The 21,330-nt window shown below is 49.4% G+C and overlaps 7 protein-coding genes across 7 annotated transcripts; 4 read left to right on the top strand and 3 right to left on the bottom strand.

Annotated features, from left to right (window-relative positions):
- Nucleotides 1-1,506: 1,506 nt before the first annotated feature.
- On the bottom strand, nucleotides 1,507-2,802 carry N7487_006490 (60S ribosomal uL5 domain-containing protein; the record flags this gene model as incomplete). Its single annotated transcript, XM_056874237.1, has 4 exons — nucleotides 1,507-1,857; nucleotides 1,923-2,320; nucleotides 2,508-2,636; nucleotides 2,683-2,802. 4 exons carry the CDS (start codon nucleotides 2,800-2,802, stop codon nucleotides 1,731-1,733), a joined length of 774 nt encoding a protein of 257 aa, XP_056731957.1. The 3' UTR covers nucleotides 1,507-1,730.
- Nucleotides 2,803-2,898: 96 nt separating this feature from the next.
- N7487_006489 (small nuclear ribonucleoprotein-associated protein) lies at nucleotides 2,899-3,892 on the top strand (the record flags this gene model as incomplete). The annotated part of the gene is made up of 6 exons (XM_056874236.1): nucleotides 2,899-2,916; nucleotides 2,990-2,998; nucleotides 3,057-3,128; nucleotides 3,185-3,591; nucleotides 3,650-3,694; nucleotides 3,757-3,892. 6 exons carry the CDS (start codon nucleotides 2,899-2,901, stop codon nucleotides 3,890-3,892), a joined length of 687 nt encoding a protein of 228 aa, XP_056731956.1.
- Nucleotides 3,893-4,536: 644 nt separating this feature from the next.
- Nucleotides 4,537-5,472, top strand: N7487_006488 (pyruvate transporter MPC1; the record flags this gene model as incomplete). The annotated part of the gene is made up of 4 exons (XM_056874235.1): nucleotides 4,537-4,726; nucleotides 4,919-4,991; nucleotides 5,098-5,256; nucleotides 5,346-5,472. Coding segments are annotated over 4 exons (495 nt in total), but the record flags the coding sequence as incomplete, so codon positions are not given.
- A 610-nt stretch (nucleotides 5,473-6,082) lies between these two features.
- N7487_006487 (putative amino acid transporter) lies at nucleotides 6,083-8,397 on the bottom strand (the record flags this gene model as incomplete). Its single annotated transcript, XM_056874234.1, has 2 exons — nucleotides 6,083-6,250; nucleotides 6,319-8,397. The coding sequence occupies 2 exons, from the start codon at nucleotides 8,395-8,397 to the stop codon at nucleotides 6,083-6,085; spliced, it is 2,247 nt and encodes a 748-aa protein (XP_056731954.1).
- A 420-nt stretch (nucleotides 8,398-8,817) lies between these two features.
- Nucleotides 8,818-12,805, top strand: N7487_006486 (putative cation chloride cotransporter; the record flags this gene model as incomplete). The annotated part of the gene is made up of 4 exons (XM_056874233.1): nucleotides 8,818-9,331; nucleotides 9,382-9,973; nucleotides 10,025-10,190; nucleotides 10,244-12,805. The coding sequence occupies 4 exons, from the start codon at nucleotides 8,818-8,820 to the stop codon at nucleotides 12,803-12,805; spliced, it is 3,834 nt and encodes a 1,277-aa protein (XP_056731953.1).
- A 639-nt stretch (nucleotides 12,806-13,444) lies between these two features.
- erg12 (mevalonate kinase) lies at nucleotides 13,445-15,034 on the top strand (the record flags this gene model as incomplete). The annotated part of the gene is made up of 1 exon (XM_056874232.1): nucleotides 13,445-15,034. The coding sequence occupies one exon, from the start codon at nucleotides 13,445-13,447 to the stop codon at nucleotides 15,032-15,034; it is 1,590 nt and encodes a 529-aa protein (XP_056731952.1).
- A 1,450-nt stretch (nucleotides 15,035-16,484) lies between these two features.
- N7487_006484 (Disease resistance protein) lies at nucleotides 16,485-20,832 on the bottom strand (the record flags this gene model as incomplete). The annotated part of the gene is made up of 3 exons (XM_056874231.1): nucleotides 16,485-19,057; nucleotides 19,105-19,802; nucleotides 19,874-20,832. The coding sequence occupies 3 exons, from the start codon at nucleotides 20,830-20,832 to the stop codon at nucleotides 16,485-16,487; spliced, it is 4,230 nt and encodes a 1,409-aa protein (XP_056731951.1).
- Nucleotides 20,833-21,330: the final 498 nt, after the last annotated feature.

Below are 21,330 nucleotides of genomic sequence, written 5' to 3'. Positions count from 1 at the left end.
TGTCTGGGTTTGGATACTTTACATTATGATTTATGTCAAGGATAACAGAAGAACAATGAGAGAATGAAAAAATACTATACCCAGTCCTTCGCATGCCTCAACACGCTTCTGATGTGTTAGACCGCACCACGTAGAACACAATCCCATGTGTGAATTACATACGTAGAAGGTGATGCCCATATACAAGGTACAATGAGTAAACCCTTTGTATCTCAACCACAGTATGATTTAGGTAGTAAATAAACCTAGCCTATGATGCTTGGTTCTTTAATTGTATATATTTGAGAAGGAGTAATTTACAGATAGTGTTTAAAGTAATGGTTCAGGAAGTTTTTGCATTATTATCATTTAGAAGGGCGATCAATTTTAACTCTAATATAGTAAAGAGGGGTTTCTCTTTTTGAGTAAATTAATTAACTTGTATGAAACTTAAAACCAAGCGCATCCTATTCCTCTTGCCATAAAAGTTATGTATACTCAGCTAATTGAGACACAACAAAATACCTGCTAAACCGAAGTATTCAGATGTGTAGGTCCATGCACATATATATATCCAGGTTAAATACAAATTTGGCACAGCTACTCTGTTTCAATACCTATAGCTTCCTTGCCTGTAATAGGCTCTCATATTTATACACAAGCTTCATATTTTACTAGTCTCTATCCCAAAATGACGGGCTGGAGTCGGTGCTACTCAGAAAGTGGAGGCCTCCCAAGAGCTGGGCCGAGCTTCTAAGAAGCATTTACCTAATATGGAATAATAATTGACTAGGTAGTCGAAATTCTCAACTCGGCTCCGATATAACGAATTTATAAGGCAGAGTTTAACGGCGTTTGTGGTAAGGGCAAACCTCCGTTATCACTATCGTGGATGAATTGGAGGGGATTACTGGAATCTCCAGATACAGGCTTCTACATCTATATAGACTATTAGGTATCAAAGTAACTCAGGCATCTCAAAAGTCATCTCATTTCAACTGTGAAGTACCCACCGACAGCCCCCCGTTATGGGTAGAGCAGAGACAAGTATAGCAAACTCCGGGGTATATGAAGACTCGAATCTTCCTGGCTGCATGTCTCGAAGTCCACATCGATTTCGGGTGGAGGATGGGTTATCCAAACTGTAGGACAAGCTGCTTTTTTAAGAGGTCACACAGTATGCTGTGTGTAAGTGTTGGCGGTTCTTAGGTCGGCATTGTCGTCAGATCGGAGGACCGTATTGTCACTCTACAAGCTACGACCGGTTTACTTCTATGCCAGGCAAATGGCAGCTACAAGGATAGGATAAGGACAGACAAGATAGGCCAGAACAAGGCACCCAATCCACCGCGAGAAAATTCTCGCTGGGAAAGAGACCGACTCTTTGACGAAGCCCGGAAGGCATTCTCAAGCGAGTTTTGGCTAGACACTAGATCGAAACCCAGTGTCCACCATCCAATTCAACAATGGTTATGCGGAAAACATCACCTCTCGTGAAGCCTCATTGTGAAAAGGGAAAAGCAGCAGTAAAAGGGTAATAATCAATTCATGTCTCTCCCACGCCTATCCTGGTTGCCGGAGTACAAAATCAAGACCATGTTGGATGCAGAGATCAAAGGGGCCCGCTGACTGGCAGTGGGGTGCCCGTCCACAAATTTTGTTTCCTCGAGTACTCGGGATAATTTTTTGGTTCTTGTCGAGTACCTCGTACTTCACAGGCCCTACCCAGCCATTATCTCTGATTTAGAGACTTAACGGATAATTCCATCGTACTTGGTCTTGTACCACTTCATGGTCTCGGCGGTGGTGATGCGGTGGTTGACACCGATCTTGGACTGGCAGCGGCGGCGCTTGGCAACACGGGCACCGGGGCGGTCCCTAAAATTGTTTGTTAATATCCGGGATGGATTATGGTGAAATGTAGCGTGTAGTAGAAAACTTACATGCAGACGAAGAAGTCCATGCCGTAGATACCAATACCGGGGTCGTACTTGATACCGAGATCGATGTGCTCGCTGATACCGAATCCGAAGTTACCGGTCTCGGAGAAGTTGCGCTTGCGGAGCTCGTACTCCTTGACCTTGAGGCCACGCTCGAGGATCTCCTCGGCCTTAGCGCCACGGATGGTGACGTGGACGGAGATCTTTTCGTTACGGCGGATACCGAAGGTACGGACAGTGTAACGGGCCTTGCTGTAGACGGGGGTCTGACCGGAAAGCTGCTCGAGAACCTTGGCGGCACGAGTGAGTCTATCACCGGACTCTCCGACGGAGATGTTCAGGACCAACTTCGACAGGCGAAGGGATCGGCAGGGGTTCTCGGCCTTAGCAACTTGGGCGGACTGCATAATGTTAGTCGCAAATTGTGAAATGGTGCATTTAGGCAAAGAATAGATATTTGGGGGAAATTGAAGATTGGGTGCGCGCGAGGTGGGAATCTCCAGGTTGGGGCCCAGATTAAATGGGATACAGTAAAACAAAGCAGTTGATCTGGACTGTGTGATTTGGATTGCAAGGAGCTGAACATACCATGACGGCGGTTGGGCGTGAAGTGGTTGTCGACTGAGGAGACAAGAGTGATCGCGGAAAAAGAGAAAGTGTGGACTGTGGGTTCTTACACGTGACTTGGAAGCCCTGATCTTTGCTTTGGTAATGAGCCTAATCTTAGCGCTTAGTCAGAACGACATTTCCAAGGTTGACCCACCTTGTGCCTGAGGCATAGAAAGGCTTGGGATTGAGCTGACTCATTTCTTATGTAATCCAGTATCAAGAACTGGCAGCACCCGACAAGCTTGAGCTTCACATCTTGGATAGGATCTCGCATCTTTGCTTCATCCGCCACAGTAGAAAGACTTTCTCTATCTACTGATATCTATTTTTTGCTCTGTCAAGTCGCATCCGTGCGCGCTCTCTGGCCAACATGGCTTCCCACAAGATGGTGAGTTTCTCGTCCCCATTTGCACCCCCGAAACCCGTGCGGTCAATGGCTGTCGCTAACTTCTGTCGTTTAGCAAAACCTTGTGAGTCTAGCTCAAATTACTTCTAGATCTCGATTGGAATATCTAACTTCTCCTCCAGATTAACTACCGGATGCGCGTAACATTGAACGATGGACGTCAAATGACCGGTTCCATGCTTGCATTCGATAAGGTATTTCTCCCTGCTTCAGAAACCGACGCGCTCAAGCTGACCTTTCTGCCCTCTAGCACATGAACTTAGTTCTTGCAGACACAGAAGAATTCCGTCGCATCAAGCGGAAATCCAAGCCCGCTGCTGGTCCCACAAACGCCCCGCTGGTCGAAGCGGAAGAGAAGCGAAGCCTGGGTCTGACTATCGTGCGCGGTACTCAAGTCGTGTCTTGCTCTGTTGAAGGTCCTCCTCCTGCCGACCCCTCTGCCCGACTTGGAACTACTGGACCCGGCGCAGCTGCCACTCTTGCCGCGGGCCCTGGTATCAGCAAGCCCGCTGGCCGCGGCCTGCCTATCGGACTCGGAGGCCCTGCAGCCGGTGTCGGTGGACCCCCACCCCCAGGCGGATTTGGATTCCCCCTGGAGGTTTCCCAGGTGCCCCTGCTCCCGGCTTCGCTGGACGTGGAGGCCCCCCGGTGGACCTCGTAAGTACTTCCATTTGCCTATACTGACTGAGACTCAAACTGACTGGCTTTTTTCTAGCTGGTTTTGCGCCTCCTCCTGGATTTGCTCCTCAGGGTGGCCCTCGTAAGTTTGCCCCCAAATAATTCTCCCATTCCATCCTCCATGCTAATAATTCATTCTCATAGCTGCCGGTTTCCAACCTCCTCCTGGCTTCCAGCCTCCTGGCCAGGGACGCGGATACCCTCCTCCTGGATTTGGTGGCAGGTAATTGGAAATGGTGCACAGAGGATTATTCTATGCTTTAAATTATCGGCGATCTGATTTCACCCTGAAAGGAACAAGGGCGGCTCAGCGCAGAATAAGAACAATTGTCGACGCCTCCAGCGAGAGATAACGATACGCGGACAGGCTAGATTACCCCAACTTCTACTGGGCAAGGCGTTGCGGCGCATGGATGGAGGTCGTGTCAAGGAACAGGACAAAAAAGACCAAGATCCCTTTGAATTACGCATTAAGTCAAAAAAAATATGCTAGCTTTTTAAACGCGGCCTTTTCATTCAACCACGTCTAATATCCTATCTACTGATGTCCACTTCCTATTAAATTATGTTGTGTCTTCTATATTGTACGCTGCCTCCTTCCACTACCTACATAGATAGGCCTATATGTAACAGATTTGCGTTCGTGTCAGATATCGCCTAGTCGTTTGCTTCCTTTGTTGTTGTTTAAGCATTAAACCGTAATATAAAAGTGAATTCGAGTTGATCAGCATGAATTATCAATCCAATATATATTTTGATAGAACTTCTTATATTGCGCCTAAAAACCACAATATATGAAGAATACAACTGAAAATGATATCGTACATAACCACCAATAGTTATTAGCTATTTGTACCCACCCCGATACAATAAAATAATACTTGATCTATAAAATATCAGTTTCAACGAAGATGATATTGTAGGAAGTTAGCTCACGTGACACGGCCGACCCCGGGCGAGTCGAGCACTTCCGCATCATCCAGATACCGACCTCTCCTCCCCCGAATCCAATCCCGTGTGATACCTCCCAGCAACTTCACCATGGCTGCTGTTATTAAGGCAATCAACGCCAAGATCCGCTCCAACTCGGTGCTGGACTATGTCTGCTCAACTCGTACGTATCGACCCCGGTTTCCTTTCCCGTCCCGAGATCGGCCAACGGCGAATGAGACCGAAGGAGAATAAGCACTGGCAGCGACGTCAAGGATGAGAGGAACTCGCTTTTCCCTCTCAAACTTGCACTATAACAAAGCAGTAAAGCGCAAATGAACTGCACAGATTGCTGACAATCAATGGCGCTTTCTAGACTTCTGGGGCCCCGTCTCCAACTTCGGTATCCCCGTTGCCGCTGTGATGGACACACAGAAGGACGCTGAGATGTACGTTGTTATCGGATAAATTATGGGAGCTTCGGCTTTCGTCTTCTGCGTTACCCTTGGGTGCAATAGTCTCAGAGAAATTGTACTGATATCTTCATCTTCACAGCATCTCCGGCCCCATGACCGGTGCCCTCGTTGTCTACGCTGCCACCTTCATGCGCTACTCCCTCGCTATCACCCCCAAGAACTACCTCCTCTTCGCATGCCACTTGACCAACTTCGGCGCCCAGACTACCCAGGGATTCCGTTATCTCAACTACTGGAAGTATGTTCCATCCCCTCAAGACCTGTTTTGGTCTTGTTTGTCTACAAAAATCATATGATTGTGTTTACTAATTTGGTTCTACTTTGCAGGTGGGGAGGTCGGGAAAAGCAGCTCGCCGAGCAGGCTGCTAAGGGCGGCGCAGCCGCCGAGGCCGGTGCTTAAGAATCGTCTCCGGGAAGAGATTGTTTGTGCTTTTTTTTTTCGGGCTTCATTGGGGATAATAAGCACCTGTCTCGCTTCGCAGTATTGCACCTCCATATACATGGTCTGCTGGTTTCTGCATTGAGGCCAGATGAGTCTCGGACAATGATAAAAGAGGAGGCATATAGAGGGAGACTTGCGGTTTGAGGAGGACGCTTAGATATTGGCGCTGGCTGCATTATTTCCAGTCTGCTGATAGTCACTGTACATATGCTATTATTGCGCTCGAATCATATTTCCTTTATAGGATGATCTATCTTTTTGATCGTGAGAACTTCGAGATTCGGTGATGGGCTCGGTCTGTTATTTTGATTCATTCCTGATCCGATGAACTTCTAAAGAAAGCCCCATAAATATGATCGAGTAGATAGCTCCCCAAATCAAAAAAATATGTATACAGAAAGGGTAGTCTGACCCCAAAATTCGCCGACTATACTGACAATTTGACCGAGACTGTGAATGAACATCACAAGTATGCCCTCCGTCCATGTATTGAAGCAACATATGAAAACCCAATGATAGATATGTCAGTCTAGGGTTGAGACAGAACAAAGAAATGCAACAAGACCTATCTCGTCACGCTCTACAGAAACCAAAAAAAAAAAAAAAAAAAAAAAAAAGTTCTTCAAAGAGAGTCACAGTATCCTGGGCTTTGAGGGACCTCGGGGCCCATCCAGCTCATGAGGGTCAGGTACGTCGTATAGACGCAGCATATGGCGCCGAAGACAGCAAGACTTACGTCGGCAATCGCCTGACGTTTGGAGCGAGCACAAGCACGCAGGTGCAGAAGGGGCTATAGCGATGTAATGAGTCAGTCATACCGTTCTGTGATGATTAGGGGGATATAGGATGAGGACACACCGGATATACGTAGATCAATGGAACACAAGCAAAGCTTCCGACCAGGGAAACGAACTTGTCTAGATCATTTGCACCGCACCAGGCGATAACAGCACATACCATAACCAGGAAGAAACGGAAGCCGTTCTTCTGCCACTTGATATATGGGTTATACTTGCCACTGCGAGTGAAGAGCTCGTTCTCCATAATTCGGATAGCGGGGAAGAGCTGCAACGGAGTGCTCAGCAAGATGGCAAGTGAGTAGAGGAACTGGACAACGTTGACAAATTTATCATCCTGGGGGAGGTTAAGAAGAATGACGGTCTTCGTGGCTGATCCGTAAGCTGCGTAACTCAAGGCACCGGCAGACAGGAAGATAAAGGTGATCACAACCATGACGCCGGCCAGGACACCAGGGAACCTGTTTGGCTGCTTCATTGATTCTTGAATCGGGATGATGAGACCGATACCTTCGTAGGTGAAGATGGCGGTACCAATGAACATGGACCAGTTGACTGGATTGAAGGAAACGACATCTGAAATGCCGCCCTGGTCAACCAGAGTGCTGATATCGTAGTAGTAGATATATAGTAGACCCAAAAGAATGAAGGCATCAGCAATCAGGGCGGTAAACCCAAGTTTGCTGATGTCCCGAATCAAAGACAGAGGGAGGAAGATGACCAGCTGCAACAAAACCATGTACTTGATGTCAATGAAGGTCACACACTTGCTCACAGCTAGCACGAATGCCTGCAAATTTTGCGAGACGAAGACAATGTACGCTGCCACAAAGCCTAACTGACTCAGGACAATTGATCCGAGAATGATGCGTCGCATGTGCTTGCCGTATAGGATGCCACCGATGTCACCGAAGGACCCTTCGATCTTCATGCGAGTATTGACCAAAAGAATGAACGCATAATAGCTCAGAATCGAGACTCCCAGAAGCACCATGCTACTGAAGAGCATACCACCATTGAGGAAGGCTCGTGGTAGGAACAGAATGCCGGTACCCACAAAGGATTTGAGCAGTAAGAGTACCGCACCTGTTGCAGTAGTTGTTCCTGGCGGTGAGCGCTGCTTATGCTTTCTCTTCTTCCGACCCGATGTATCAGGCTGCAATAGCGCTGCGTCTTCTCCAGACTCTCTGCCTTCTTCGGCCTCGTCCCAGGTATCAGATGAGAAGTACTCGTCCGGCCCTAGCACCTCGTCATCTTCCTCCAATTCCTCTCCGGCAAAGTGTCCATAGAGAGTCAAGAACTCCAAGAAGCTAGTAGTCGGGAGTTGAGGTGCGCCCTGTCCATGGGGCGCCCCTGTATTTGACCCGTGAACACTTCCACGGTGTGGACTTCCAGCTGCTCTCCGCAAATAATCTCTGCGGAACCCTCCTGGAACCCGGATTGTGTCAATGTCTTCCGTATCGGCCTCTGGCCTTGGCCGGCTGACGCTGAAGCTCTTGCTTCGCAGGAACCGCCCTGCGGCTTCGGCCTCGGCATCTTCCGCCCAACGGTAAACTTGTCGTGTGATGTCACCGCCCTGAAGCTGTAGACTCGAGAAGTTATCCTCACCACCAAGGCTAGTCGCAATTTCCGACTGACTGTCTGTATGTTCCGTGACTAGATGCCGCTTGATAACTTCAGGGTCTTCGTATGGAGCCATATTCGGGGAATCGGTTCCATTTTTGGTGTCGAAAGAGCCATACTGAGAGGCCAATGGTCGGGTATCTAGAGTTGGATGTACCACAGGGGATCCGTTGTGTCGCGACGGAGTTCCAAATCTCGGCGGCGAGCGACCAAGGCTTTCTTGGAGTTGGGATGCAAGGATAGAATGTCCAGGACCGGGGATCGAGGATTGATTGGCAATCGACCTGGAAAACTCCTGCTCGGTGCTGATATTTGTGACAGGTCGACCGGCCGGAATACCCTGTCGAGACGACAAGGATGTTCCAAACGAAGGAGAGGGTACGGGGGATGCAAGGCGTGCCATGGAAGCCTGTCTGCTACCAAACTCAGGTGCGGGGGACCTCGAGCGCGCTGAGGACGAGGCTATTGGCACAGATCGAGCTGGATTTAGGGACGAGCCCTCTCCATTATCCGTCATTTCGAAGGTGGTCTCAGGGTCAAGTTAGCTTCTGACAAGATGCCGTGTTTAGGCTCAGGGAATGGGCAGGTAAAGAAGGCCAGATGCTTGAAATAACAGTGCGGGTCAGCTTCTCGGGAGGGAAGATTCGAGTGAAAAGGCCAAGGTTTAACTGGATGAGGGTTTGAGACACTAATCATAGCGCCAAGCACTCCGTGGCCGATCGACTCCAAGTGCGGGTTGATGGGATGCAAACTGGAAAATGTTTGCACCCCATCAACGTCATCTACTGATAACAGCTTGTTTTTCTTTTTCGGTTCATTTGATATTAGTGCCGTCTCTTTGTAGACTCAATGGTCTTGCTGGGACTATTAGCTTCTGTTATCTAAATTGCTTTGTTGTTTATACCTCCATGTTCATACCATAAATCTTGCAACTGATATGGCGAAACGAGTCGGAGAATCCTCCGACTCCTTGTCTCGGCGACGCCCAACTTTTGCGACTCGGACCGCTCAAGAGGATGTTTCACGTCTCGACCCAGGAGACTCGGCCCATATTACTTCCGACGAACGTACTCGCCTGCTACCCTGGCCACCGACTCGATGGGCCCGTCCGTATGAGCCCGTGAATTCGTCAGAACCAACCGATGACCAACACCATTCCTCACCCGTACATTACTTCCGTGGCCTTTCTCAGTGGTGGCACAGTGGAAGGGACCATGATCATGGACAGGAGACCGGTGGAGACACCACTTCACAAAATGTGTACTTGTCTGCGAATCCTCTCCGCGATGTCCGTGCCGATAAGAAACATCGATCCCGATCGGTAGATGAACCGAAGAAGCTTGGGACATTCTCTGGTGTCTTTGTCCCAACGACATTAAATGTCTTGAGTATTCTTATGTTCCTTCGGTTCGGATTCATATTGGGACAAGCTGGTGTATTGGGTATATTAGGTGAGCATACATCCTCGCAAATTCAGGACCCCACGTCTGATACATCAAAGGGCTGCTACTTGTATCATACACAATCAACCTCGTGACGACGATGTCTCTATCCGCAATTGCAACCAACGGAACGGTCCGAGGAGGTGGTGCATACTACCTTATTTCTAGATCTCTGGGCCCCGAATTTGGTGGCTCCATCGGCATTGTATTCTATCTTGGCTACGTTTTCAACACCGGCATGAACGCTGTTGGCTTAGTGGACTGTTTTACCCAGAACTTTGGTGTGCAGTCTGGGGATTGGGCTAACTTCCTGGAGGAAGGCTTTTGGTGGCAGTACTTATGGGGAACCATTATACTGGTATTTTGCACAGGAATTTGCTTGGCAGGAAGTTCCATGTTTGCGAGGGCAAGTAACGGGCTTTTGGTCATACTACTCGTGGCAACCTTCAGTATACCTCTATCTGCGGTTTTTATGAAGCCTTTCCCAATCCCTCGGCAGGGCGTTGAGTTCACAGGACTTCGTTTAAAAACTTTGATGGGGAATCTCAAACCTCATCTAACTAAGGGTGCTGCAGGGAGCCAAATAAAAGGACGAGAGAACTTCCAGGACCTCTTTGGCATTCTATTTCCTGCCACAGGTGGCATCTTCGCGTAAGTTGCTGACAACGGACTTTCAACTCTATTTCACTAATTGGCCACCAGCGGTGCAAGTATGTCCGGTGACTTGAAGAACCCGAGCAAGGCTATTCCTAAGGGTACACTCTCGGGTTTGGCGTTGACCTTTGTCGCCTATGGGCTTGTCATCCTTGCGATGGCGGCCTCGGTGACCCGGGAGTCTTTCTATAACAATGTGAATGTTATACAAATTGTAAGTTCTTTTTTAAGAGAGGAAAACTATAAGCACGCTCTAACTGGGTGTAGGTAAATGCCTCTGATAGTGTGATCCTTCTAGGAGAATTCGCAACCAGTTTCTTTTCCGCCCTGATGGGTGTGATTGGATCTGCTAAACTTCTTCAAGCCATTGCGCGAGATAGCCTCTTGCCTGGCATAGGAATCTTTGCCCAAGGCGCGCAGAAAACCGACGATCCCGTATATGCCATCATCATAACGTTTTTGTTCGCACAGGTCACAATGCTCTTCGACATCAATCGCATTGCGTCTTTTGTTACTATGACCTACTTGATGACTTTCCTCGTGATGAATCTCGCGTGTTTCCTCTTGAAAATTGGCTCTGCACCCAACTTTCGTCCGTCGTTCCACTACTTCAATTGGCAGACTGCAGCGGCTGGAACGCTCGTCAGTGGGATTAGCATGTTTTTTGTGGACGGTGTTTACGCTACGGGATGTGTAGGCATCCTGGTGATTCTCTTTCTGCTGATCCATTATACCTCGCCTCCTAAGCCTTGGGGCGACGTCAGTCAAAGTTTGATATATCATCAAGTGCGAAAATACTTGCTTCGCCTGCGTCAGGAGCACGTCAAGTTCTGGCGTCCTCAGATCCTGCTTTTTGTCAGCGATCTCGACAAACAATACAAAATGGTCTCCTTCTGCAACTCGTTGAAGAAAGGATCTCTGTTTGTACTAGCTCATGTTCTCGTGACCGATGACTTTTCAGCAGCTGTCCCCGAAGCACGTCGCCAACAGACAGCGTGGACGAAATTTGTGGAGTATTCCAAGATCAAAGCCTTCGTCAACATTTCCGTTTCGCCCGCTGCAGAGTGGGGTATGCGAAATATTGTCTTGAATTCCGGACTAGGAGGCATGAGGCCTAACATCGTTGTGATTGACCAATTCCGATCGGACCACTCGCTCGTTGAAACCTTCTCCTTGAACAATGGTCGCAGAGACTCGAGGGCTAGACGCCAGTCGGTCCACTCGAGCACGCAAGCCGAGGATTCCACGGGGTCTGGGTCGGCAAACCCGCCTATGAGCGGGCAGAGTTATGTCACGATCCTCGAAGATCTCTTGTTCAAGCTTCGGATCAATGTTGCCGTAGCTAAGGGATTCGAGGATTTAGAGCTACCAGACCCTCGCGATCGCCACACTAAGAAGTATATTGATTTGTGGCCGATCCAAATGTCCGCCGAGCTGGGGGCTGATAGTGAAAGCAAGCAAAACGTGCTGACCACTAATTTTGACACGTACACTCTGATCCTTCAACTGGGTTGTATTCTCAATACTGTTCCTTCGTGGAAGAAGACATACAAAATCCGAGTTGCGGTGTTTGTGGAGTACGAGACCGATGTGGAAGATGAAAGAGGGCGGGTTGAGGCTCTCCTCGACAAACTACGGATTGAGGCCGAAGTCTTAGTTTTCTGGCTTGCATGTGGTGATATCCAGACCTATCAAACTATCGTGAATGGTGACGTCTCGGTTACAGCTGCTACCCGAGAAAGGGTTGATTCCACTCTACAGGGGGAGGACTGGTGGCAAGGCGTCTTACGAGCTCGTGCCCTAAATCAAGAACCGGATTCGGATAGAACAAGTGACAGTCTTCATCTTGATAAGGCATATACTTGGCAAGGACCGTCGAGCCAAGACAATGGAGCCAAACCCCTGCACAACAGAGTGACTGGCTTGAGGAAACTGATACAGTCCACTCGTCGCAGACGATCTGTCTCCAGCTTCCGGGCTTTAGGAGGAGTGAACCTCGGTATGCAAACGCATCGCCTGCTAGATGCGTTCGTCGATTACGACAGCTCCGATAGTGCGAATGAGAGCGAAGACAGTGACCTGGAGGCGTATGTCAGCGATCCAGAACCAGAGGACGGTGGTGAAGACATAGTCAATGCTCGAAACGAGGCTATACCCGTTTCCAGCACTTCAAGGCTCCTTGGACGCTCCAAGACCGATGACTGCAGCCCTACCGCAGACTCCCCGAGCACACCAGTGCGCGCGAGCTCTCAAATAGAGGAAATACCATCCTCTCAGCTAATCCCATCCATAATTGAGACTGGCGACGATGCCTCCCCGAAAAGCAAATCTCTAGGTCTACGCCCCCCCATGAGCCGTTCTGCATCTAGCAATCGGTTCAGCTCCGCGCCCATCCCCGAAGCCAAAGTGATCACCGAAGCCGAGGAGGGTAATGGACCATCTATCATGTTTGCGACGCAAAACTCACCTCCTCGAGTTGCAAACAAGCTAGATTCTATTTACGCTCGTCGTCCATCTGCCGTGTCTCCCACATCACCCGGTGCCCACAGCAATACACATGCAACAGGATATCCTGGTGTAGCGTCGGTTGCATTGTCTTTCAATGATCTCCCTAGTCGAGCACAGCATCTGATTCTGAATGAGTTGATGGTCCAGCAGAGTGGGGATACTGCTGTTATATTCACAACTCTGCCGTCTCCTGTGGAGGGAACTTCACTTAGCGCGGAAGACAGCGCGTCTTATCTGAGCGACCTAGACGTCCTGTGGAACGGCTTACCCCCGTGTCTGCTGGTGCACAGTAACAGCATGACTGTGACGATGAACTTGTGATGAATTGATGACTGCGAATTATACAACACAGGACATAGAACATGCTAGATTTTTTTTTAGATCAGTGGAAGTATGTATTTGATAGCAATGTTACTCATGGACATATTCTAACTAGGTATACCTAGGTAGCTATTATTTTTTGACTACAACATACGTTACCTGTAGATAGGTTAAATAGTGTAAATCCTATACACAAAGGCATAGAGACGATCATCCGGGCGCTACTGCACGCCACAAAAATCTCTGCACTTGCTAGGATTATCATTGTATGATAGATAAAGAAAAGACCCGAATTGTATAAAGATATAAGGAAATATAAGGAAATGATATAGGAGAGAAGTATAACATACGACCTTCTGACCTTAATAAGGAATAATGACCAATTGGTATTGTTGTGGCTGTGATTGGGTGATTCACCCTCTCGTTCCCTGGTATACCCAGTAGTCTCGAGCACTTCTCCCCAACTTTCTACCTTACTCCACGTCTCTTGGCTATCGCTTTGGCAATTTGGCTCTTTGGCTATTATATTCATTCTTTACCTTCTTACTTTCTTCAATTCCTTGAATTATTGTCTATTTGTATCTGTTTAATTCCTAATTCAACCTTCACCCCCTTTGCCCCTCGAATTCCAAGCCTGTCATGACCGAGAATGCCACCCGCCCATTGAACGGTATGGGTACAAATCCCGTTTCACGTCGTACAGTCGACTTTCATCCTGAAAGCACGGTCAAAGTCCTCCCTATTCACCCCAAGGGTGTGAACGGACACTGTGTCCTGGACGATTCCGACAGCGCCTCCGTCTCCTCCGCCTCAGAAACACACGAAACGATTGCCAGGGAACCCAAGCGGCCGATAATGACCCGCAAGGCCTCTTCGCCCATGGCGCCCACCTTTATGGTATCCGCGCCGGGCAAGGTTATCGTGTTTGGCGAGCATGCTGTGGTTCACGGCAAGGCTGCCATGGCTGCGGCCATCTCTCTTCGCTCCTACCTTCTCGTCACCACCCTCTCTAAATCACAGCGTACGATAACGTTGAACTTCCGGGATTTGGGTCTTAGTCACACTTGGGATATTGACACCCTACCCTGGGACAAGTTCCACGAGCCTTCAAAAAAGAAGTTTTACTACAGCCTTGTCACCGAACTCGACCCCGAACTTGTCGATGCAATCGAACCACACCTCCAGGGCGTCTCCAAGGGCCTCCCAGAGGAGCAGCGCAACATCCACATCCGCTCCGCATCCTCCTTCCTCTACCTCTTCCTCTCTCTAGGCTCTCCGCAAAGCCCAGGCGCTATCTACACCCTTCGATCTACCATCCCCACCGGAGCTGGCCTAGGTAGTAGTGCTAGTGTCTGCGTCTGTATTAGTTCTGCGCTACTTCTTCAAATTCGTACACTCGCCGGGCCCCACCCCGATCAGCCGCCGGAGGAGGCAGAGACACAGATTGAGCGTATCAACCGCTGGGCATTCGTTGGAGAGCTATGTATCCATGGTAATCCTAGCGGCGTGGATAACACAGTGGCCGCAGGCGGCAAGGCTGTGATTTTCCGTCGCGACGATTACTCGAAGCCTCCAACAGTCGTCTCGGTGCCCACCTTCCCCGAACTTCCCCTCCTACTTGTCAACACTCAACAAGCGCGTTCCACAAAGACAGAAGTTGATAAAGTCGGGGCTCTAAGAAATGCCCATCCCATCGTGACGGAGTCCATACTTAACGGTATCGATCATGTGACATGCTCTGCACAACGTTTGATCGAGGACCCTAGTTTCGAGGGCATCTCTGAGGCTACCCTCGCCCACTTTGGAACCTTAATCCGTATCAACCACGGCTTCCTTGTCTCCCTAGGCGTCTCTCACCCCCGCCTCGAACGCATTCGTGAACTTGTCGATTACGCCGACATCGGTTGGACAAAGCTGACCGGTGCAGGCGGTGGCGGATGTGCGATTACCCTCCTCCGGCCTAACGCGAAGGCCGAAATCAAGCAGGACCTCGAACAGAAGTTCGATGAGGAGGGTTTCACCACGTACGAGGTTACCCTCGGCGGTGACGGTGTTGGTGTTCTCTACCCAGCCGTCCTGCGTAATGGCTCGGACGAAGAGGGCGGTGAGGAGATCGATCAACAGAAGTTCGAAAATGCCGAGGGCCCTGAAGGCATTGAGCGTCTTGTTGGTGTCGGGGTCGAGGAGAAGAGAGAGGGCTGGAAGTTCTGGAAGCGAGCTACCAACTAAGCCGCTTGTCTTGGCCTTGCAACGCAGTGTGATACAAATCCAGGCTTCTTTCTTTTCTTCCTACCCTGGATCACCACCTTCTGCGGCCCAATTTGGGGATGTCATTCAGGTCAAGACTTTTGTTTTGTCTTGGTTTTGATTTGACCTTCTTTTTACCTATTCATCTCCCATTCTTTGTACACATTATCATTATCCACTATATGCATTATACACCCACTTTTCTTTTTCGTTTTCATTCTCGGTGTCAGTCCTGATGGTCTACCTTGTTGAGTTTTGCCGTGGACTTCACGAATGCATTTACGTTCGTCTCCATCCCGGTTCGGATTTCGGTTCTGATTGTGTTTGTTGCCCTTTCCCTTGCTTCTCGATTTCTACAACTTCCGTTCCGGGCTTTCTCTTTGCATGAATTAAATTGACGACATGACTGTGGAAGGACTGCCCCCCTAGATCGGTTCGGGTTCTCAAATACATCGATCACATAATGCTATTGCTCTACTCGGTAGAACTTGCTTCTGCTTTCCCCTACAAAGACAAGTAGAGATCCCAACTCCACCGAAGTGATAGATGCAGCCACAGATGCAACCAGCCAATAGGAGATCCTTCACTCCCACAGAGGGCAGTAGGGTGACTGGGAATAGCCTCAATTTGATGGAGAGCTAAGCTTTGTTTGGTGCATGCAGTTTTGGGATGACTTACGAGGAGAGTTGTATTCTAGGGGGGAAAAAAGCAAAAAACTAAAGGGAAATGAAAGCCCCAGGCGCGGATCGAACGCGCTACCTTGCGATGAATGCTAATATTGCAATCGCACGCTCTACCAAATGAGCTACTGGTGCTCTTGCTGACGGAAAATTTCCCAAGTTGGCATGTTGTGGTAAGCAGATTTACTCGCAATGCGGGTTGTGGAGATCATTGACTTGGATTGGCTGGACCATATAAATTTAGGGGCCCTAACCTTGCAACATAAAACAAACATAAAACATTGCATAGCGACCTAGGTATAGATGATGAAAGATCTTGTTCACTTTTAATTCCCAGGTAGATGAGTACATGGGCTACACTAGTTACTCAACATAGTGGTACAGTCATTAGCGAAATCTGCTTCATACACTGCCGAAAGTTTTAATGAGAGCCGCACTGCCAAGATAGTAGATAAATTTACTCCACGTCATTTATAACTAAATGACCTTTAATTTTGGAACAATACTAAACACGTTATGACGATGTACGAACAGACACCCAGACGTCCTACAAGATTCCATCGAGTCAAGTCGAAATAGATGGCTGCTTCGGCCAAAAAAAAAGGTGCATGATACGTCCCAGAATCCCGCGGAGAGTAAATCAGCATCTCTAGCTGTGCTACTCCAATTTGGCATCATGGTGATAAGCCATGTGTATATAATAAGAAACACTAAAAACTAGGTGGGGGGCCTTTCTTGATTCGTTGCATGGCTTATTTTGGCTTATACATACCGGAGAGCTTGGCTCCCAGTTTCTTCCATTTTACCCTCCGGTTGGTTTTCATTTGAACAGGCTCTTCTCTTTCAACAACCTCGAGTGTGTCACGCTCGAAAGAAGATAATTTGGTGGAAAGCCGAAAATACCGTTCGCCATACTGACCCCAAACAGCCTCAGTGCCCACCAGTGCCCGTTGATAATACAGCAGAGCAGTATCAATCTGCCCGTTCCTCTCGCATAGAAGGCCAAAGTTCTCCAGAGTGCTCAAGGCAGGGATATAGGTAAAAGTTGAGGTCGCCCCAAAAGCGGCCTCGTAGCCTTCAAGCGCTCGTTCGTACATCGCCTCAGCCTCCTGCAGTCGCCCTTGATCTGCGTAGAGGTTGCCGAGGTTGTTGACGGTATCCAGCGTCGACATATGTTCTTGTCCCCACGCCTTCTCGTAGCCTTCAAGCGCTCGTTCGTACATCGCCTCAGCCTCCTGGAGCCGCCCTTGATTCTTATAGAGGTTGCCGAGGTTGTTGACGGTATCCAGCGTCGACGTATGTTCTTGTCCCCACGCCTTCTCGTAGCCTTCTAGCGCTCGTTCGTACATTGTCTCTGCTTCTTGGAGCCGCCCTTGATCTACGTAGAGAAGACCGAGGTTGTTGACGGTAGCTAGCGTCGACGTATGTTCTCGTCCCCACGCCTTCTCGTAGCCTTCTAGCGCTCGTTCGTACATTGTCTCTGCTTCTTGGAGCCGCCCTTGATCTACGTAGAGAAGACCGAGGTTGTTGACGGTAGCTAGCGTCGACGTATGTTCTCGTCCCCACGCCTTCTCGTAGCCTTCTAGCGCTCGTTCGTACATTGTCTCTGCTTCTTGGAGCCGCCCTTGATCTACGTAGAGAAGACCGAGGTTGTTGACGGTAGCTAGCGTCGACGTATGTTCTCGTCCCCACGCCTTCTCGTAGCCTTCAAGCGCTCGTTCGTACATCGCCTCAGCCTCCTGCAGTCGCCCTTGATCTGCGTAGAGGTTGCCGAGGTTGTTGACGGTATCCAGCGTCGACGTATGTTCTTGTCCCCACGCCTTCTCGTAGCCTTCAAGCGCTCGTTCGTACATCGCCTCAGCCTCCTGGAGCCGCCCTTGATTCTTATAGAGGTTGCCGAGGTTGTTGACGGTATCCAGCGTCGACGTATGTTCTCGTCCCCACGCCTTCTCCTTACCTTCTAGCGCTCGTTCGTACATTGTCTCTGCTTCTTGGAGCCGCCCTTGATCTACGTAGAGAAGACCGAGGTTGTTGACGGTAGCTAGCGTCGACGTATGTTCTCGTCCCCACGCCTTCTCGTAGCCTTCTAGCGCTCGTTCGTACATTGTCTCTGCTTCTTGGAGCCGCCCTTGATTCTTATAGAGGTTGCCGAGGTTGTTGACGGTATCCAGCGTCGACGTGTGTTCTCGTCCCCACGCCGTCTCGTAGCCTTCAAGCGCTCGTTCGTACATCGCCTCAGCCTCCTGGAGCCGCCCTTGATCTACGTAGAGAAGACCGAGGTTGTTGACGGTATCCAGCGTCGACGTGTGTTCTTGTCCCCACGCCTTCTCGTAGCCTTCTAGCGCTCGTTCGTACATCGCCTCAGCCTCCTGCAGTCGCCCTTGATCTGCGTAGAGGTTGCCGAGGTTGTTGACGGTAGCTAGCGTCGACGTATGTTCTCGTCCCCACGCCTTCTCGTAGCCTTCGAGCGCTCGTTCGTACATTGTCTCTGCTTCTTGGAGCCGCCCTTGATCTACGTAGAGAAGACCGAGGTTGTTGACGGTAGCTAGCGTCGACGTATGTTCTCGTCCCCACGCCTTCTCGTAGCCTTCAAGCGCTCGTTCGTACATCGCCTCAGCCTCCTGGAGCCGCCCTTGATGTGCGTAGAGAAAACCCAAAGAATGCAGAGCCCCCGCAGCCTCACCATTAATTTCTATATATTTTATTGTCTCCAAACATCTGTCTGCATGTGCAATAAGCCGCCGTTGTAAAAGCCAGAATTCCTGTTCGTCATTCCCAGGCACACGCGCCGCTACACATTTGACTGATATCCAGGCCATACTATTTTCAAGCCCCTGATTCAGCACATAAATCATCCACGAATGAACGCAGCCATGTACGCTATAGCCTCGTGATTCCACTCTCTGTAATATGGTAGCCGGATCAGCTTCAACGAGCCCGTGACTGCACAAAAGTCGTAAGCTTGCGTGAAATATGAGCTTGTTCTTTGTCAGTGCGCTCAGCCATTCCGGCTTTTCCGGGCCACTATTCTCCAGCAGCTCATACCACAAGTCTTCACTAGCAAAATACGCCCATTGTCGGAGAAGCATAGCTGCAATTGGGCTCTGCTCCTGAATATATCGATATGAGAGATTCCATGTTGAGTACAGCGTTTGATCGTATGCCGCCAGCTGCGGCGTCTCTTCGTGTAATTGCTGCCATGATTCTCGGTACAGCTGGAGATACTCGGTGCAGCTAATCGAAACTTGCTCTAGGTATGCGCCAGCTGTCGCGAGAGCCAGAGGAAGTCCATCAAGCTGCCTCGCAAGATCAGTAGCTGTAGGGTCTGCTTCCTATTAGTACATGATATTGGATCATATCGTCCTTGCTCACCTTGTCTTAAATTTTCACGGCCAGAGACGGAAGCCAGGACCTCAAGGCTATCATTGATATCCTCTAGCTTGCGTAAATGAATAGTCTGGCCTAGCTTTATCATAGAGGACCGCGTGGTCACAATGATGGCACCATGGTCGGTCTCGGGTAGGAATTTCCGAAGATCATAAGCCTTTGCAAGATCTTTATCGTCATCGCTATATGTACTTGCCTCGACAGAGGAAGTATAGATTATGCCTTTCCCTGCCTGGTTGCCCAATAGGGGATTATCATAGTTATCATAGACGATCAACCAGCGATCATTCATCCGGTCGTCCAACCATCGTTTGACCGCTTTTACCGTCTCGTCCAAGTCTCGGCTCTCCAAAGCACCTGCAATGTATGTGAGAGACGGGTGGTGGCGTAGAATCCACTCAGCTGTGCGAGCAAAGCTTTGCTTTAATGTTGTTTCATCTCTCGCATTCAGCCATATTGTCGCCGAGTAATGAGACCGATTTCGTTTAATATATGCGATAGCTAGCTGCGTCTTGCCAATACCACCCAATCCATGCACCACGGCAGTACGGCGTCCAATAGTTGTGTCGAAGATCTCTTTCATTCTCTTAAGCTTATCTTCTCGTGCAACGAACCGGGTCACTTCGGATATCTCGGACAGGTTAAGTGGAAGCTCGAAAGTTATTTGTCTCGAATTCGAATTTCTAAGTAATGCTTTAACAAACTTTAAACATGTATTCATGGTCTCTGCATGTTAGGACTGTGAGGAACTTACTGTTGCACCTCTTCAATGGACATATGGAAAAATAACTGCCGCGCATAAGCGGCCGCTACTGCCGCTGCGTAACCATGCCACTGGTCGTTCTTATGCGAGTCGCAATAGTCGGAGATGCCTCGAATCACCATACATGGGAAATCGGCAAGGGCTCCCGCAGCCTCCATTTCAAAGCATAGTACCCCATGCTCCTGCGCCAAATCGTCTCTCTTCTTAGCATCCTTTATCACCAACTCCCCTGATGCTATTGTGCCTCGGTGTACAACAATAAACGAGTCGTCTTCCTCGTCTGTCGGTCGCTCGATACGCTGCCTCGGGTCACATCCACTATCTTCACACGGTACCCCTTGCTGCCCATGTGTATAGTTGGACGGGTAGAGATGGTCATTCACGGCGCCAGGGAACTTGAAGCGGCGAAGTCTTCGACGGCTAGTTTGGATTCGCCCCAGGTTCTCCCAAATTGGATCATCATCCACCCGCTGGCGCCGGACAGCCAATTCTCGTGCAGCGTTAAGAAGGGCCGTTGGCGGGGCTTCGAGGAAACCTTTGCGTTCAAAGTGACCCGCCTTCGCCTTCCCATGGTCGTACTGTATCGCCCCGGAGTGGACACCTGTCGGTTCACTAACGACCACATGTCCTAGACGGATCATTCCCCAGTCAGTCTTTGTCGGGACGCCGCCCCCAATCCCAACCAACAAGGCATATTTGAGATTTGGGAAAGTCATCCTCATTTGAGTGACGACAGTGGCTGCGGAGCAGTTCCCTGCCCGAGGAAGACCAGCAATGACCACGTGATGGTTGTTGATGCTGCCAAGGTTGTAAACGTTTGTGTCCCCGCTGGGTTGCGGAAGAGGTTGGTGCTCCTCATCTAGCATCTCCATTGCCGCGATCTGTTCCACCTCTAAAGGGCATATCCATCCCACCCGGTAGGAATCGCGGCTCAAACATTTCAGCGACATTTTTGGCAGCACAGTCGGCGCAGTTCTTCAAGAGAAATTCCAGGCAAAAAGACTTCGATATTGTAGCAGTCGTCGGGTGAAAACTACCCAAGGTAAATGAGGACCCCAGTAAGAAGACTCAAATGCGAGCGCAAAGTCTCGCAATTATCCACTAGCATCCGGGCCAAAGGGGCGCAGCACCTAAGCGCTCTCAAAGTGCGTTCTAGGGAACGTTCAGCCAACCAGGCACGAACACGAGTTATCAGACTGCGAGGATGACTAGCTGCATATCACCTCGATCATTAACGAATGACTCGTACTGTTCACGCCACAGGAGGCCCGATCATTCCTCTATTTATATGAAGCCTTAGCGGAGCAAGACATATTTTCAATCTTGTCCAGTAAAGAGAGGATCCAAGCTATTAGCGGGGGTTAATATAGGGAAGAACCCTAAAACTAGTAGCAGATATTAATGTCGTAAACACTATATTCCGAACAATAAATATGGTACAGTAGACA

Source organism: Penicillium crustosum, assembly GCF_028827405.1.
Source record: "Penicillium crustosum strain IBT 35664 chromosome Unknown utg000002l_segment0_segment0, whole genome shotgun sequence".
Lineage (NCBI taxonomy): Eukaryota > Fungi > Ascomycota > Eurotiomycetes > Eurotiales > Aspergillaceae > Penicillium > Penicillium crustosum.
This window is presented reverse-complemented; position numbering and strand designations above follow the sequence as displayed.